Genomic DNA, 18,528 nt, shown 5'->3' with positions numbered 1-18,528 from the left:
CTATATTGTGGTGTTGCGCTTTAAAATATGGCGCCTACTCCTATTGTTAAATAACTGTTTCGACTTGAAAAGGAAACAGATTGATGGAGTTTTCATTAGTAGGGTTAGATTTATATATTTCATTTAGTTTTGTATTTGCGGTAGAATCCTTGTCGTCATAGGAATATGAGGCAGTTGTGGAGGTTTGAGCATTTGAAGAATTCTTAGACCCATTCGTTCCTTTTTTATTGCAATTAATGATATAGTCGCAATTAGAATCGTGTTTTCCTTTAATTTCGTTCTTATTAACACTGACTTCCTGTACTTTTCCAACTTCGCATGTATGCTCCATGGAAGATTTGATCCGGATCTTGCTCCCAATTTCTTCCGTTGTTTTTTCGTTTTTCCCAATCGGGTTGTAATTGTTATATATTAAATTTAATTCATCACAGTTTAGTTTGCTGGTCGTTTTGAGATTATTAAATCTTGATATAGTATTTGCAGAATAGGTTTGTATTGCACTAAAGACCGTCTAAAGTTTTAATCAATGATAATATACTACATACCTTATTATTTCAATAGTTGATGTTGCGTTACTAATTAAAGAAGAGTCGTTAACATTACTTTTGCAAATTACATATGCTTCCTTTTTCATTATTCTTAATTCCGACTAAATTTTATCAATAAAAAATAATTCATTATACCAATTTTTTTCTTACCTCAATGATCGGATAATTTAATAATTCCATTACAGTAGGTCTCTGTGAAGAGTCAATAATAAGCATGTCCATTATAACCCTTCTTAAACCCTCAGAGTATGAATTTGAAATCGGCAGAAAGATCCCTGCCCATCAATTAGTTTAAGAATAAAAAATTTGATTTTTAACTTACCATTAGTTATTTTTTCGACCAGCATTTTAAGATTTGGTGCATCGAAAGGAACTTTAAGTGAACACATCTCATATGCAACGCACCTTTATGAATTAAAACTATGCAAAAATGACAGATTTTTCAACATACCCTAAAGCCCAAATATCAGATGACCAAGAATAAGGCTTTGACAAGCATATTTCTGGCGACAGATAATAAGGTGTTCCAATTGTTGTTTTTGCAAATGCACCAGTATTTTCCAGTACCTAGGAAAATTTTAAATTATTTAATAAGTCCAAATCTTAATATTAAAATTCGGCTTACCTTCGCAATTCCAAAATCCCCTATTTTCAAACCGTTATAAGAAATAAATATATTTTGGCTTTTAATATCTCTGTGCAAGATTTTTCTGTTATGAAGATGTGCAAGGCCTAATAAAGCTTGAGTGAGCCACCTAACAATTTGTTTTTCAAGAAAATTTTTTTTCAACTGTTTCTGTGCATTTACTTTACGAAATAAATCACCACCATCTGCATACTCCATAACAATATTTAAAAATCCATCATCGACAAATGATTCTCTAAAGCATACAATATATGGATGCCGAATGCTACTCAAAAGCTTAACTTCGTTAATAGCATCTTTACGTTCATTTGTTGATAACTTTGAAATATTTATTATTTTCATGACATAATCCCTCCCCTTATATATATCCTTAACTAATATTGCTTTCCCATAAGATCCGCTTCCAACCTACTCGATACATTGATTTAAAGATTATTAATTTTGCATTTATTTCGATTACTTACTTCCTTAATTTTCACATATCTTCCTACTCTTTCACCTACTTTAAACTTGGGAAAGTTAATGTTTTTTTCGTTAGGAAGATCATTCTTAAGTACTTTATCATTAGGCATGGCTAAATAGTTTATAGCAATAGCACCTAAGAAAAAAAATCAGCTTGAAAATTCAAGAAAAATAACCCCCTCTCCCCATAATTAGCATTCGTCATAATATGACATGATAGATTTTAACTCGTTTTAGTGTTAAAAGCGCACAAAATTTACATGGAAAAAATCTAAAAATGAGTTCATTACATAGAATAAAATTAACATGAGAATAATAAAAAGTTATATCAGTAATTAAATTTTAATAATATTGATTAAGCTCTAGTCAGTTGAAGAAGTGACTAGAGTTTTTAATTACTTCCCTAAGCTTATTGTGATCAATGTCTTGTTTTAAAAATAAAGTTTTCAAAATATCTGATTTTGCAAGATGCCAATTTCTACTAGGAAAATCGGTTAGCAATAAATCGGAAAGCTCATCAAGTGATGTTATATTTAAAATGTCGCAAATTTCCAAAAGTCTTAGAAACTTATGTCTAATACTTATAGAAAGAAGGGAATTTGTATATGAAAGTAAATTACGAACATCATTTTCAAATACAAGAGCACCATAGATTGTAAATCTTTTCTTTTCTGGGTAGTTAATTACTATGTGTTCGATCTTTTGCACGATCCTTTCAATCATAAGAGAAAGGATGAATTCTGAACTTTGGTTGTTGTAATAATTTTTTAGATGCTCATTTATTACTTTAAGAGAAGATGTCAATGCTGGTACAAATGATTGATTTAGTGAATAATCTTTACTTTCATTTTCAGAAAAATCGAATGATATCTCTTCGTGTAACTGGATTAATATGGGGGAAATGCTGATTTTACTTAGAATTTGTAGCGATATTTTTGAATAATAATCATGAATGACCTTAAATTCAGAAATTATCTGTTCAATAGTTTTATTAATGTATTCAATTGTAGAATTTTTGTCTTCAAGTTCCTCGCTCCTCATTTTAAATTCGGAATCGTCTAGTGGGATATTTCCATCTATACAAATATAGAAATATGTTAAATCATTGTAACTTGATTCAAAGTCTCTAATAATAGTTTCGGAAAGTATTTCCAAGTTTTCTATACAAGCCTGCAAATTATTCAATGAATGAGTCCATGAGTGCATAGAATTTGATAAATTTCGGCAATTTTCATTTTTTTGCTTTATTATTTCTAATAAATGACTTAATGTAAAGTTTGAAATACTTTCATTACTATTACCTAAAGAAACTTCATAATTTGCCCTTGAGTTTTGTAGATTCTGAACTATTTTTTGTTTAATCACATTAAGCAAAATATGATTTAAATGAACAATGATCAATTTTAAAGATTTAATGTTTCCAATTAAAACGCATCTATTTATTGTCTTATGTAACAAAAAAAATACATCCTCCACTAATGTTGAGATCAATGAATCTTTATCTTCCCATGAAACTTCGTCTGTGTTATTAAGCGCATGATTAATAGAATAAATAATGTATCCATATTCGCAAGATACATATTGAATACTCATTTCATCAATCCTGATAAAGAGGTTATTTTTGTTTGGAATCTGTTCGTTTACCATTTTTGCCTTAAGATTCTTAATTTCTTTTGTGCGAGAATTAATACTTATAAATGAGCTGACCAAATCATTCATATAAACCTTAAATTTATAAAATAAATGACAAATTTGTGACATTTCTTCTAAAAACCCATCTAGCTCACGATGAGAAATAGACATCTCAATGATATCAATATTTTCGATATTGGCCCATTTATCGTCCAAATATATTTCGTATTCTTTCTCAAATTTATCTATTATAATTGATCCTTGAGTATTAATTTCCTTCAACAATTCTGTATAAAAATACCAAATCACATAATTCTTATCTAAAGTTTGCTTAGAAACCTGTTCATCTAGGTCTTCGTTATCATCAAGAGTAACAAAAAGTTTCAAAATTTTGTCCTGATGTTCTTTAATACAATTTATTATCGAGACAAATAATCCCGTAAAAATATCTGCATAATTTATTTTTTCGGATGTTTTTTTATAATTTGCCAATGCTTCATTATACATTGATATACATATATCCGTTATATTTCCTCTAATGTATTTAATGTACCTTTCTAGCCCCTCCACTGGCATACCAATAGGCACAAATAATTTCGCGTAATAAATAGCCTTATCCAACTCCCCAGCAGACAACTTTTCTTCGATTAATTCCTGTAGCTGCAAATAGAGTGTTTGCCTTCCATTGTCTAATTCCTCGCAAATTTTCTTTTCAAAACTAACACATGAAGATTTAATTTTTAAATATTTGGAAATACAAGTGGCACAAAACTCGTAATCCTTGCGAGACATCCCCAATGTGAAATCTTTATCACATTTTTTCAGAAAGATAATATTATTAACTATTTGAATTGCATTTTGCAATTTAAGTTTCGTGGACTTCTTTTCCGTAATTGTTGATGGTAAACTCTCGATTTTAGTTGAAAAACATTTTAACCCATTTTCCAGGTTTATCAATACTTCATTTTTCATAGAAAAAAGCTCTTTTTTACAAGCAATTAAGGAATTTTGTATTTCCAATGTGGAAGCATTAAACCCACGTTTAACGTTCGAAAAGTTGTTAGAATTGAGCAAAATTGATGCGTCAACACCACCTTCTTCATATGAAATTAAATTATTCATACCAAAAACATGGATTTCATAGAAAAATATAAATAAATACTGCGATTTTTAATAGCTTTTTATTTTGAACAGTTAAGTGTTTCTACTGAAATAAAATCCCCTCAAATGAAAAAAAAAACATCAATGCTTACTTCACAGCAAAAAAAATTTTTTAATTGGTTTATATCGTTCAAGAATTCAAATAAATGCGACTCCAAATATTTTAATTCACTAAAAAATATTTTCATGCATTTTAATAATTATATCTACAATGACTTAGGTATTCGAACAATTGCTTCAGATTTTGATCTGACTATGATGACAAAACACTCAGGTGGATATATTGATCCACTGGATGATAATGGAATTATATTCTCCAAGAGTTTATCGGAGGAATTCAATATATTTGGATCACAGGCAACAAATGTAAATATTTCAATAAGCGTAGTTACATTTTCTGACCCAATGCTAATCCCTTCAAACCAAAAAGGAAAATTTATTTCTGGAAAAGAAATGATTGAGCATTGTTTGAGAGAAAGTAATGCAGAGTTTAAAGTAAAGAATTATTATTGTTTTTATCCAAAATTATGGCAAAACTATGATCTATATTCCACAATAGGATTGAATTCTCCAATGCCGCCTTTCAAGAAATATCATTTATTACAGGTTGTATCTTCAGATAACCTATTGCCTCATCAGATTCTATTCATAGATGACGATATTAGGAACTGTAAACAAGCGCTGCAAGATGGATTTATTGTTCTACACGTAGGAGGGGATACGGGGTTTTCTTTTAAAAGTATTAGTGTAGATTTTTACAAAAGTTGTTAGATCTTAAATGTTATCGTTCACTTTTAATCATTTGTCTGTAATATTAACTAATAATAAAGTAAAAGATTTTTTTTAAATTCCGAAATTAATATAATTATATACCTTTCTAAGTACTTTACGGCACAAATCATACTAACTTGAATGCAATTTTTATCAAATAACATATTAACAAGATCCTTTAGAATTATAGCCTTATCATCATGAAATTTAGGACTAATTAATATTCGAGTTCTTTTCTCGGCTAATAGAAAGGAAAAAAGCATATTGGAATGGTTAATATCCCTTTTTTATATATTTTTCAAAAATTGCTTGTCAGAATTCACTAAAGATATAGTTTGCGGAATCCAAAATATTACCCATGAGACGAAATGCAAGCCCAAAATCTAATCCCAAGAAATATGTATAAGTTATCATTTTCATGCTTAAGTTATCTCCATATTTAATAAATAATTCGGAGCATGCAATTCTCCCAAATAAAAAGATATGCAGTCTTTTAGTAAGATTTTAATAAATATCTTGAAAAATAGACATTGAAAAGATTTTTTCTCTCTTTATAGCTTTTAAAACTTTCTATTAAATTTCCTAAATCCACTTAGTTACGAAAATTCGCTCTTAACTTGATTCTCTACTATTATGGATATAAATTTCATTACGTTAATGTTTTCTAAGAAAGAGATTGAAATACTTTGAAAACAATCTATTAGTATGGTTTTTTATTACCGAAAATTTTTTATCAGCTTCTTTCCTTCTCCTTATTTCCGAACAATCAATAATATTTTCCTGAAGAAATGATACTGTGTGAATTAATTGTATTGAGTGAATAAGCATAAGATGGTTCGAATTGATTGTGTTAAAAAATGAATAACCATCGTGAATTTAGTTAATCTTTCTAAAGAATATAGGCATTATTTTCTGATTCTTTTTCCTTCCAAATAAAATATACTTGTAATTTCCTTCATTTCATTTTGGGCAAACTCTAAAAGTTAAGATTTGGCAAGATCTTTATTTATTGTTCAAATTAATTATGAATTCTGATTGTCTTTTCAACAATATAACGACTAATATAATCTATAAGACGCTGAATTGAATTTTTAATATTTTACCCCATTTTCGATTACTCAGTTAATTTTCTTCCTTAGGAATAATGCATTTGATGGGTTGTTTCTATGTATATATTTAATTGAAGGATATTACAAATTCTTTATTGGAGAAAAGTCTCAATCAGAATAGAATTGTCATCTAAATCAACAAAAAATTGCTTCCTTAGTTGATTGTTGGTAATCGTTATTTATCTCTTGAAAAAATTAAAGTTCTTTTTTACTCAATAGCTCTTAGTACATTTATACGTGTTTTGCTGCTGTCTCTCGTATAATAAGGTTAATGAGATCATTGAAGATCATAATAAGCATTATAACTTGAAAAATAACATATCTTGTTTGATCAATTTATCAAATACATAAATAGTAGTGATCATAGATGGTTTTAAAAATTTTGAATAGCTTAAAGCAATAATTATTGTAGAGAGGTGCCAAGAGCCTTAGAATACATTAGAGTTCCATTCACAAGTTATTAATATTAATCAATTTTCCAAGCATCACATTTTAGCAAAAATATCAATATTGAAAACAATTGAAATAAAAAAAAATTGGCGCTATTTATTAAAGTCATTGCGCATTGGATGACAAACGAAGTAATTGGGAATAAAACCTATAACTAAAGTTCAGAATTTAATAACGTATTTTACTGTTGTGGAGTTACTGGAAACAAAGTTTTACATGATATTGATATGCAAAATAGATTTGAAATGGCTCCAGAACAAAAAAATGATGAAATTCAACAGGAGGATTCTTGGGCATTAATTGGTACGTATTTCCGTGATAGAGGATTAGTAAACCAACAGTTAGAAAGCTTTAATGACTTTATTATGTACAAGCTACAGGAAATAGTTGATGAACATCCACCAATAATTATTACTCCTCAATCACAATATAGACCTGATGAACAGATAGATACAAAAGTACGATATGTCCTTAAATTTGGTCAGCTTTCTCTAAGTAGGCCATCAGTCGAGGAGAGGGAAGGAGTAGCCAGGGGTTTGTGGCCAAATGAGGCACGTCTTAGAAATCTGACATATTCTAGCCCTGTATTTGTTGATGCAGAACAGAAAGTTTACAGAGTTGAAGACGATGGCTCTGAGACTTTAGTTCATGAGACGGTTTACTCCAGGCTACCACTTGCAAAAATACCAATAATGCTTCGTTCAGAATACTGTTGGACACATAACATTAGTGAGCGAGAGCTTCAGAGTGCGGGAGAATGTGTATATGATCAAGGTGGATATTTTATCATTAATGGAATGGAGAAAGTATTAGTGGGACAAGAAAGAATGGCAAATAATTTTGTGTATTTATTTCAAAAAAATCAACCTTCAAAATATACATGGATTGCCGAAATAAGAAGCAATAGGGAGGGCATGCAAGCTACTTCGGGATTTTCTGTGAAACTTAGAGGATCAGATGGAAACCAGGGCCAGATTGTTGCAACTTTACCATATATCAGAACAGATATTCCAATCGCAATATTGTTTAGAGCTCTTGGGGTTTTATCAGATAAGGATATTCTTTCCAGGTGTGTTTATGATTTTAATGATACTCAAATGCTCGCGTTATTAAGGCCTTCACTAGAAGAGACTTTTGAATTCTTTAGCCAAGATGTTTGTTTAGATTTTATTGGTAAGAGAGGACCTACCGTTGGGGCTGCTAGAGAGAAACGTATCCAATATGCGAAAGAACTTTTTGAAAAAGAGCTTCTTCCTCATGTTGGTGTAACAAGTGGTAGTGAATCACGTAAGGCATATTTCATCGGGTATATGGTTCACAAGCTATGTTTGGGAGCACTTGGGCGTGTCCCAGAGGATGACCGTGATCATTTTGGAAAAAAACGTTTAGATTTGGCAGGGCCATTGGTTGCTGCATCTTTTGGGCAATGTTTTAGGAAAATGATGAAAGATGTTCGTAGACTTCTTCAAAGGAACATTGATAATGGAAAAGAGTTTGATGTCGCAGGGGTAATCCGTTCTGCATCATATATTACACAAACCATTCAGTATCAATTCGCAACTGGAAATTGGGGAAAGGATAAGGATGGAAAAATCATCAGAACGGGGGTTTCTCAAGTATTAAGTCGCCTTACTTTTACATCTGCACTTTCTTATTTAAGACGTTTGAACACGCCATTGGGACGCGAAGGAAAGTTCGCAAAACCTCGGCAACTTCACAATACCCATTGGGGTATGATTTGCCCTGCAGAAACTCCAGAGGGGCATTCAGTAGGGCTTGTAAAGAATTTGGCACTAATGTGCGAAATTTCAGTTGGATATAGGCCTTATGCAATCAGAACATTCTTAGATGAGTGGGGTATGGACTCTATTGATGAAATTCCCCCTGAGGGAATAAAAAGAAAAATTAAGGTATTTTTAAATGGGAATTGGGTAGGCTGTTTCGATGACTCCGAAGATTCTATTTCAAATTTAAGAATGATTAGAAGAAGTGGCGAAATACCATATGAAACTTCTATTGTACTAGATGTTGTTAACAGAGAGGTTAAGCTGTTTACAGATTCAGGGCGTTCGATGCGTCCTTTATATATTGTCGGCGAAGACGGAGATCTAAAAATAAAAAAGTCTCATATTAATTCATTACTAAACGAGAATTCAGGGTTTGATGAGAAGATGGAGGATGAAAAACATGACTATACATGGGATGACCTCGTAAATACAGGGATTATTGAATACATAGACTGTGAGGAAGAAGAAACGTCAATGATTGCGATGTTTATTAACGATTTAAGAATTGATAGAGGTTATTGCAGTACATATACTCACTGCGAAATTCACCCATCACTAATTTTGGGGGTCTGTGCAAGTATCATTCCTTTCCCAGATCATAATCAAAGTCCGAGAAATGTTTACCAAAGTGCTATGGGTAAGCAAGCTATGGGAGTTTATACGAGTAATTACAATGTAAGAATGGATACTTTGGGTTATGTTCTTTACTATCCACAAAAACCTTTAGTTACAACACGTGCTATGACATACATGAGATTCCGTGAGTTACCTGCTGGAATTAATTGTATTGTTGGGATTATGTGTTATTCGGGATACAATCAAGAAGATAGTTTAATAATGAATCAATCTTCTATAGACAGAGGACTATTTAGATCTGTATTTTTTAGAACATATGTTTCAGAAGAGAAACAAGTTGGAAGCAACTTAATTGAAGCGTTTGAACTTCCAAACCCCGAAGAAGTAAGTGGTTTGAGATTTGGCAATTATGGAAATTTGGATCTTGATGGTTTAATTGAACCAGGAAATCGAGTTTTAGGTGATGATATTATTATTGGAAAAGTAGGGCCCATAAACCCAGAGGACCGTGACACTCGTATTCAAAAACTTACAAAAAGAGATTGTTCAGTTGGAATTCGAACATCCGAACATGGCGTTGTGGACGAAGTTTTATTAAGCACAAATAGCAAGGGAGTTAAATTTACAAAAGTTAAAGTTAGGACAATTAGAATACCTCACGTCGGAGATAAATTTGCATCTAGACATGGCCAAAAGGGTACAATTGGTATAACATACAGAACTGAGGATATGCCTTTTACTCAAGATGGGATTATTCCGGATATTATTATGAATCCTCATGCTATTCCTTCACGTATGACGATTGGCCATTTAATTGAATGTCTTCTTGGTAAAGCATGTGCAATTCAAGGATTGGAAGGTGATGCGACTCCTTTTACAAAAATTACAGTTGAAGAGATATCTAACCGTTTGCATAGTTCTGGATTTCAAAAAAATGGAAATGAAGTAATGTACAATGGCCACACGGGAAAGAGATTAGAGTCGAGAATATTTATTGGACCAACTTATTATCAGAGATTAAAACATATGGTTGATGACAAAATTCATGCTAGAGCTAGAGGAGCTGTAACAATGTTAACGAGACAACCAAGAGAAGGAAGGGCAAGAGAAGGTGGACTTAGGTTTGGAGAAATGGAGCGTGATTGTATGATATCTCATGGTTCAGCAAAAATGTTGAAAGAAAGACTTTTTGATCAGTGCGATGCTTATAGAGTACATATTTGTGAAATGTGTGGTCTTATTTGCATTGCAGATCTGGGGAAGCAACATTTTGAATGCAATGCGTGCAACAACAAGTCCCAAATTAGCCAGATTTGCCTCCCTTATGCATGTAAACTACTACTTCAAGAGTTAATGGCGATGTCAATTTATCCTCGTTTACACTTACAAACTGCATAATTAGAACAATGCAAATTGGATTCCTTCATTTATTTATACAAATTTTTTATTTTGAGCGATCTATTTAATATTAAATTTAATATTATGCAAATTTCTAGAAATAATATTATTATATATTAAAATTCATTTATATTACATTTCACATATTTAGTAAATACTTGTTCTTAAAACAAAGATAATTTTAAAAATTTTACCGATTTAGTTATTTTATTTATTCTTTTAAACGAATTTCAATAGAATGATTATCGCTTTGATTTATTGTGATATTAGTTTGACTAAATTATTTTTTGGAAAAGTAAACATAATTTAATTTGGTAAAATAAAGGAAAAATATGCAAAATTTTTTGAGACCGCAAAAACATTATCTATCTGCTACTTTAATGACACAAAAAATTAAACACTATGGAGTAATAAGTGATAACATTCTTCCAAATGTTGATTTTCATAACTTACCCTTAAAAAAGGGAAAGTTGGTAACATCGGATATTCGAGAATGCTCAGATGATTATATTTGCCAACTCTATATGTTTTTAAAAAATGTTGGAATAAGAATTACAGAATCATTTTTATATGGAATAAGTGGTCCAAACAGGAAAACACTAAGGATTCCATTTTGTAATGGAGTAAAAGCTAGCTCATTCAACTATTTTTTTTTTAATAGCCCAAATTTAGAGATTGTTGATTTAAGTAACTGTTATCAGGTAAATAATAGAGTAATCAAATGCATTATTTCAAATTGCAAAAAGTTAAAAGAACTGAATATTTGTGGATGCAAATTAGTAACTGACTCTGCTTTTAACACAGAGTTATTTTCGCCGATTGGATCTTGTATGACTAATTTGAGGGTATTAAATTTTGAAGGTTGTTCTCAAATAATTGATTTACAAAGCATTATTAAACGAACAAGGGATTTAGAGGTATTGAATATTTCTCATTGTAGGAATATAACCATTTCAACACTTGAAGATGTAATTCAATGTTGTACAAATTTAAAGGAGCTAGATATTTCATCATGTGATGGGATTAGTGATAATTACTACCAATTTAATTGTATTACGAGCACGAATATTGAGAAAATATCAATGTCAAGGTCAAATTTATCAAGCTCTACGCTCGATAAGGTTATTTCATCTATGGAGAATCTCAAATTTCTCAACTTAAATTATAGTGTTAATGTGAATGATGAAATATTTATTAAGATATCATCAAAACTTGTGAAATTGGTTAATTTATCTTTAAAGAGCTGTGCAAATATTTCTGATAAATCTTTTTATTATTTAGGAGAAAATTTGAAAGAACTTGAACATTTGGACATCTCATGGTGCCCAACATTAACATCCAGATCGCTTAAATATCTTGCATTGAGATATTCTAAAAATAATGTAAAAAAATTAAAAACTCTCAAATTAAGTCAAAATACAAACTTGGGGAATTTTTTTGAAACAGATGATCATTTTACTGAGATGCTTGACGTTTACAAAAAAAAAATTCCCAAATTAAATTTAGATAATCAATTTAATTCTTCATCTGATGAATTAAGTTTGATTCCAAAATCGAATAATACTCAGTCACAGCAAAATTGCTTCTATGAATCTCGAACAAATATTTTACAAGATGAAATACTAGAAGAATGTATAACAAAATTGATAGATCATGCAAATATTAAAACTAAACTTGTTGGGGGTGGACTTACTCCTTTGTCTATGTGCTTATTAATCAAATACAATTCTGAAACTCTAGTTGATCTTGAATTGGAAGGACTAAAGAATGTTACTACGAGCGATGTTTTGGAACATATTGGAATGCTCTGTGCAAATCTTAAGAATTTGAGTATCAGCATTTTTGAAAATGATGATTTTTGTATTAGTTCCTTTGATAAAATTTGCAAAAATTGTATTAATCTAAATTCTCTTTCATTAGACATTTCAAATATTGAGTCGGAATATCACCATTCATCAATAATTTATTGTATTTCAAATGAAGATTCACTATTAAAAGTAAAAGAACTAAGTATTATAATGAATCCTAAAATTGGCATTTCAGACGAAAACTTAGATTCACTTTTTTCATCATGCAAATTTCAACTTTCGAAATTAAAAATTAGAAATTTCAGGGGGTTTTCAAAAAAATATATAATAGAAAACAATTCAAAATTTCAAAGTTTTTTTTCTAATATAATAGAAATCAGTTTATCAGAAAATGATTATGCAAATGATGATGACATCATTTTCTTATTGAAATTGGTTAGGGCCCCAAGCTATGTTGAGTTAATCAACTTCAATAATACTTCAATTGATTTGCCCAAGTATATTTGGGAAAATTTCCAAAGTATTAAACGACTAAATGTATTCAATAACAAAACTAAGGTATTACTAGAAAGATTCAATTAGATTTTAATATTTTTCAAAGAATATATTTTCCATTTATATAACCCATTTTCATTTGATACATTCTTTATAATCACGTGTTTTTTATCTCTACAATCTATTTTGCCGAAAAACTAAGGAAGAATAAATTTAAAATAAATGATTTGAAATACTTACCTCTTCTCCATTCAAATAATCGTAGAATTTATTTTTTTCCTTTTTTTTGGTATTGAAAAAAAACCTGTTCTGAATAGAAAATTTATCCGTTAATATGTTTGAAACGTAATTTAGCCTCTTCTTTTTGTCAGAAAATTTTTTTTTTAAATTTAATTTATATTCAATATTTCTAATTGCATTAAGTTGCCTTTCTGCTGAAATTTCATTTTTATCTAAGTTTGTATTATCAATATTTTCCGATGATATGCTACATTTATCGAATAACTTTAATTCTTTTTGAATCGTAAAAGGAAGTAATAACGCTGCTTTGCTGATATTATCTAATGATTGAGTGTGCTTTGGTAAGAATACACTTTCCAAATTGTTTATTGCTGATACTGCATTGAATTCTACACTCAGCAAGTTCAATTCATTAATATTTACCATTAATTAAAAAAATATTATGTAATTTGTTCAGGCGCATAATTTTCTATTTGGTGTAAATTATTAACATTCTCATTTTCACATTTAACACTTCGTTTAAATAAATAAAAACATAGATATATATATTTAAATTTATAGGTGAATATCTTTTATTAGGAGTTATAAATAAAGATAATGCATTAAAAAAAAACAAAACTATTTGTAATAAGACAACAGACAAAAGCACAATAACACTTATATTTTAGCTTTCTTCCATTGTTTTGCTGCATCAATTAGTGACGATGGTGCTTGATCATCTTTATTTGTTGATGGAGTTTTTAGTTCATTATTTTTATCTATAGAAGTCAATTGGGTAAAGTCATAATTTTCTTCTTTAAAAACATATGTTTTTTTTTTTAAATTAATATCTACTACAGTTCTTGGAAGCAATTTATTAACAATTTCTACCCAAAACTTACTTTCACAATCTAAATTTTTTAAAGCAAGGCTCTCTTCAAGAGCAAGCCAATACTTAAGTAAAATTGATCTTTGGTAGTCCATTTGTCTATCCTTATATTTATTTAATATTCCTAAAATAAATTTCCGGTTTAGTTCGTTGTCATGTAATTTTGAGATAATGAATGTAGAATAATTGATTATAACTTGTATATGCTGAGTCTTTTCTAATAAGCGTTTATAAATATTATCTGCAGATTCAATATTTTTTTCATTAATCATTATTTCGATATAGTATTGCCAAACAATTTCCGGAGAGTCCAGTTCCGGCATGGAAATTGCAGCTTCTGCAATACTAATAACTCTTTTTATCTCATGAAGATTATATTCAAACCGCATATATTTAATCCATGCATCAGTAGAAATGGGATCATATTCTATGTATTTAGTAAATAAAACTCTACAGCGATCAAAGTTTCCCAATTTAAATTCGATATCAATATAATGATCAAACAGCTTCGTACATGGGGTTCTACCTAATCCAATACCTAATATTTTTCTTGCCGTATTCAAGTTACCATTACGTAATTGATGATTTGAAAAGTATATAAATATTTTAGACAGTATACTGTTCTGTTCAATACCTGTAGTGCTAATTAATTCAGAAGATTTGATTCCCGATTCATTACCGTTTACTTCAGAAATTTGGTTATTTTTAATTAAGTGAATGAAATAATTATACATTTTGTTAATGTTTGAACTATTAATCTCTTGATTAATCTCAAAAAAATATGTGAATAATAAACAAGAATATAAATATTTTTCCCAGTTTAGAATATCATTGATATTATAATTAAAAATAACATTTTCATATTCTTGTAACACTGAATCTAATTCCAAGTATTGAATAATAAACATTGTGTAGTCAAATAGTAAGTCGAAGTCTTGCGGGTTAAGAAATAATCTATTACGATAATACTGTAATTTATGATTTATCCACTCTGTATTCTCAGGTCTTTCATCGATTCCAATTTTAAACAACTGAAAAAGCTTGTCTTTAACGCTTTGGATACATTGTTCATCTTTTAATATTTTGATTCCTTCATTACAAAGTTTGATAGCTTCATCAATTTTCTTCTCTTTGATGAATATATCTGAAATATATGAAAAAAACAGATGAGTAATTTTTGTACCTTTTATTTCATTCAGAAAATCAATTAACATATTAATAATTTGTTCTGCCGACAGAAGATTATTGTACTTCTGTTCAAACTTAATATATAGGAAAAAGTTTCTCTCATCTGGATATGAAAACACGAGTTCTTTCATTATTTGTCTAGCTGATTCGATTTCTCCACATTCCTCTTCAAATTTAGAATATTGAATATAAACACTAGGAGCCGGTTTCCAGATAATCCATTTTTTATAAATATGTCTCACATTAATGTAATTTTTAAGAATAAGCTCCATCTGAATATACTTGATCCAGAATTCATCAATTCTAGGTAGCAGGTGAGTTACTCGCTCAAATAGATTCCTGGCATTGTTGATATTGCCGTTTGTAATTTCAAGTTTAATATATTCTCTCCAAATTCGTGCGTTTTCATAATTTACGAGAATTCCTCTCTCAAAAATGGATCTAGAATTAGGTATATTATTTTGTAGTGATTCCCATTTAGCATAAGAAAGATACAAACTAATTTTCCATCGTTTTCTTCTAATACTGTCCTCAAATTCCTTCCTCTTCCTAATTCTATAGTCTTCTAGCTCGTCAATATCTCTAAAATCAAATGAGTTGTACAGTCTAGATAAGCTGTTATTTCCTCCTATATTGTTTGCAGATCCAGAATATGTCTCTTTTAGAATTTGTTCAACGGTTATCTGAATAGGTGCAAATGACTTATTTTTGACATTATTTTCCTGTTCATTTGGGAATTTTGACAATCCGGAAGTCCTATGGTAAGTAGAAACGTAATTCTTGATATTTTGATCAATCTCCTTCATTCTGTTAGAATTCGGGAATTGTTTAAAAATTTATTCTCTATTTTCGTCAAATATTAACATTTATGCAGGAGAATATAGTATTTTTTTTGTGCCGCAATAATGTGTATTGAGTGTGGGGGTTAACCATGCTAGCAAAAATCAATAACGTATAAGTGGAAAAGCAGAATAAGTTGAAGGTAGTAAAATCAAAATTTATTTGTAAACCACAAATGGAGGATGAGTTGTTGTCCATTCTAAATTACTTAGATAAATGGCAGTTATATGATAATGTTAGGTTTTGGGCCGAAGTGATTGACAAATTATTAGAAAGTAAAGAAGCAAGAATTCAAATATCTAGATTTCTTGTAAAAGATTTGAATTTACAGGAAGCTTTTAATTATTTGAGGTCAGAAGGTGACAAAACAAAATCAAGATTGGGTTCCAATGAGGATTTAATAGATGGTGAAGTAAATTCATATGGTGATTATTTGACGATTAAATGCTGTTATTTAATGGGAAGGCTCGATGAGGCAGAACGCATGATTCTTAAGATTTGCTCAAAACCACTAACCGAACTTGCCGATAATTGCTTAATTTCACCGTCAGTTTCGCCAAAATCCTGGAAAGGTACGCCTGTTACAAATGAGAAAAAAAAATCATTGTCTTCTATCTTTTCAACAATTTGCATGAATCCCACAATGTTGATAAAATATATTCATACTGGAGAATTAAAGATTCCTGGAGATTCCGCAGGGCTATATTTGTGGGGAAACATTCTTGAGGAACTCGATGCAAAGGTTTCTGCATTATATTGTTATGCGATTGCACTTGATTGGAACCCAGTTCTGTGGAAGTCTTTTCAAAGATTAGCAAGCTTATCATGCCAATATCCTCATGAACTAGTTAAAATATGTTGTTGCTTGAATAATTGGGGTGAAAAGCATTTAGAATACGTGGGTACAAACAGCGATGCTTTGGTAATATCAACAGTATACAAGAATGAAGCTGAATGTTGGCAAATAAAAAACATTCAAGATGGAAATCTTCTGATATCTATATCAGATAAGTCAGATTCAGAAGAGTTATATGTACTGAATGTCTCTGATTTCTTTTATAATGTTGGCGATGCTCTTCAGAAAAGACATAAACTAAGATATCAGGCGTTCACTAAGTGGCTTGAAAATTCTGGAATAGATTCTTACTCTGGCCCAAAATGGCCTTATCATGAACTTGAAAATGAGAATACTGCCAGTTATAAATATAAATCTAATTTTAGTAATATTAATAATAAAAATTCCATTATTAACATTGAGAATGCAGACGAAAACGTTAAACTTTACGATTCACGTTTTCATTCACTAATTTCAATGATCCAGTTATTGTCAAAACTCACACATCAAATGGAATGGTATCTTTGCCATAATTTTCTTAAAACTATTGATAATATTCCAGATAATATTTCAGAAATGGGATATGTGAGGGAGTTACATGTAAAGGCACTTTTTGAATCAAATCAGTGGCAAGAGTGTATAAACATTTGCAAATGTATAGACTATGAAACCAATTATAATCTGTGGATTAAGTGCCTCGATATTTATAGTTCATGTTTATGGCAACTATCTAGGAGCATTGATTTAATCAATCTATCAAACTTAATTTTGAAAATTGTTGAGAAAAATATCCCTCAACTTTGGATTGTGGTCGGAAATTGCTTTTCTTTACATAAAGAATATGAAAGTTCAATTAAGTGCTTTAAAAGAGCGATCCAGTATGATAATCGATATGTTTATGCTTACACATTGATTGGGCACGAACTTTCAATTATTGAGAAATACGACGAAGCAATTCAAATGTACCAAAAGGCCTTAAAAATTGATCCAAGATGTCATAGAGCTCATTGGGGAATTGGCTATGTATGGTTTAAAAGAGAGGAGTATTACCAGGCAAAGAATCACTTCAATATGGCACTTAAGGTTGTTCCCAATAATTCTACACTAATACATTACCTTGGTCTTTGTTATCTAACAACTCACGATTTTCTCTCTGCCTACAATACTTTTCAAAAAGGAATTCTTAAGGACCAAAGGAATCCGTGGTTAAAGTACCATGCTGGCATTGTTTTGTTGGAACTAGAAAGATATGAAGAAGCGTTGACGATGTTGACAGCCGCTCATCGCCTTGCGTCGAACGAACCAAACATTCATCTGTATTTAGGGAAGACTTTTTCGCAATTGGGCAGGAAGGATAAAGCATTAAGACATTTAAACATTGCATTTGACCTAACTAAAGATATAAATGAGAAACAGATAATACTGAATCTGATGAAGGAACTTGAGAATAACTCGGATACAGAGGGAAGGTATTGTAAATCTAACGAAATAAGGAGCGGAAGAATCTTGAATAGTGGAACGGGATATTCATCTGGGGGCAAACTGCTTTCCTCCTTTAGGAATCACCACTACTTCCCTATCAGAAACGACCCGCCAAACCCATTCATTCATCATCAGATTCAGCAGGAACATAGCCTACCCCAAACCGTCCCTTCCCCCGTAATTTCAGGTAGTCACTCTTTATTGTTAACATTAATGCCTGGTAACAACTAGA

The 18,528-nt window shown here is 30.4% G+C and overlaps 8 protein-coding genes across 8 annotated transcripts; 4 read left to right on the top strand and 4 right to left on the bottom strand.

Annotated features, from left to right (window-relative positions):
* Positions 1 to 46: 46 nt before the first annotated feature.
* Positions 47 to 1,766, bottom strand: cubi_03047 (uncharacterized protein; the record flags this gene model as incomplete). Its single annotated transcript, XM_029020060.1, has 7 exons — positions 47 to 500; positions 546 to 649; positions 699 to 823; positions 871 to 953; positions 1,000 to 1,115; positions 1,174 to 1,602; positions 1,659 to 1,766. The coding sequence occupies 7 exons, from the start codon at positions 1,764 to 1,766 to the stop codon at positions 47 to 49; spliced, it is 1,419 nt and encodes a 472-aa protein (XP_028876061.1).
* A 256-nt stretch (positions 1,767 to 2,022) lies between these two features.
* On the bottom strand, positions 2,023 to 4,410 carry cubi_03046 (oligomeric Golgi complex protein 4; the record flags this gene model as incomplete). The annotated part of the gene is made up of 1 exon (XM_029020059.1): positions 2,023 to 4,410. The coding sequence occupies one exon, from the start codon at positions 4,408 to 4,410 to the stop codon at positions 2,023 to 2,025; it is 2,388 nt and encodes a 795-aa protein (XP_028876060.1).
* Positions 4,411 to 4,704: 294 nt separating this feature from the next.
* Positions 4,705 to 5,220, top strand: cubi_03045 (phosphatase; the record flags this gene model as incomplete). Its single annotated transcript, XM_029020058.1, has 1 exon — positions 4,705 to 5,220. One exon carries the CDS (start codon positions 4,705 to 4,707, stop codon positions 5,218 to 5,220), a length of 516 nt encoding a protein of 171 aa, XP_028876059.1.
* Positions 5,221 to 7,006: 1,786 nt separating this feature from the next.
* cubi_03044 (RNA polymerase beta subunit) lies at positions 7,007 to 10,540 on the top strand (the record flags this gene model as incomplete). The annotated part of the gene is made up of 1 exon (XM_029020057.1): positions 7,007 to 10,540. One exon carries the CDS (start codon positions 7,007 to 7,009, stop codon positions 10,538 to 10,540), a length of 3,534 nt encoding a protein of 1,177 aa, XP_028876058.1.
* Positions 10,541 to 10,872: 332 nt separating this feature from the next.
* On the top strand, positions 10,873 to 12,930 carry cubi_03043 (uncharacterized protein; the record flags this gene model as incomplete). Its single annotated transcript, XM_029020056.1, has 1 exon — positions 10,873 to 12,930. One exon carries the CDS (start codon positions 10,873 to 10,875, stop codon positions 12,928 to 12,930), a length of 2,058 nt encoding a protein of 685 aa, XP_028876057.1.
* A 126-nt stretch (positions 12,931 to 13,056) lies between these two features.
* On the bottom strand, positions 13,057 to 13,509 carry cubi_03042 (uncharacterized protein; the record flags this gene model as incomplete). The annotated part of the gene is made up of 1 exon (XM_029020055.1): positions 13,057 to 13,509. One exon carries the CDS (start codon positions 13,507 to 13,509, stop codon positions 13,057 to 13,059), a length of 453 nt encoding a protein of 150 aa, XP_028876056.1.
* Positions 13,510 to 13,740: 231 nt separating this feature from the next.
* Positions 13,741 to 15,945, bottom strand: cubi_03041 (uncharacterized protein; the record flags this gene model as incomplete). The annotated part of the gene is made up of 1 exon (XM_029020054.1): positions 13,741 to 15,945. The coding sequence occupies one exon, from the start codon at positions 15,943 to 15,945 to the stop codon at positions 13,741 to 13,743; it is 2,205 nt and encodes a 734-aa protein (XP_028876055.1).
* Positions 15,946 to 16,154: 209 nt separating this feature from the next.
* Positions 16,155 to 18,527, top strand: cubi_03040 (uncharacterized protein; the record flags this gene model as incomplete). Its single annotated transcript, XM_029020053.1, has 1 exon — positions 16,155 to 18,527. The coding sequence occupies one exon, from the start codon at positions 16,155 to 16,157 to the stop codon at positions 18,525 to 18,527; it is 2,373 nt and encodes a 790-aa protein (XP_028876054.1).
* Position 18,528: the final 1 nt, after the last annotated feature.

Source organism: Cryptosporidium ubiquitum, assembly GCF_001865345.1.
Source record: "Cryptosporidium ubiquitum isolate 39726 chromosome Unknown contig_18, whole genome shotgun sequence".
NCBI classification, from domain to species: domain Eukaryota; phylum Apicomplexa; class Conoidasida; order Eucoccidiorida; family Cryptosporidiidae; genus Cryptosporidium; species Cryptosporidium ubiquitum.
The sequence above is the reverse complement of the archived record's forward strand: the minus strand, read 5'-3'. Positions and strand labels throughout refer to the sequence as shown.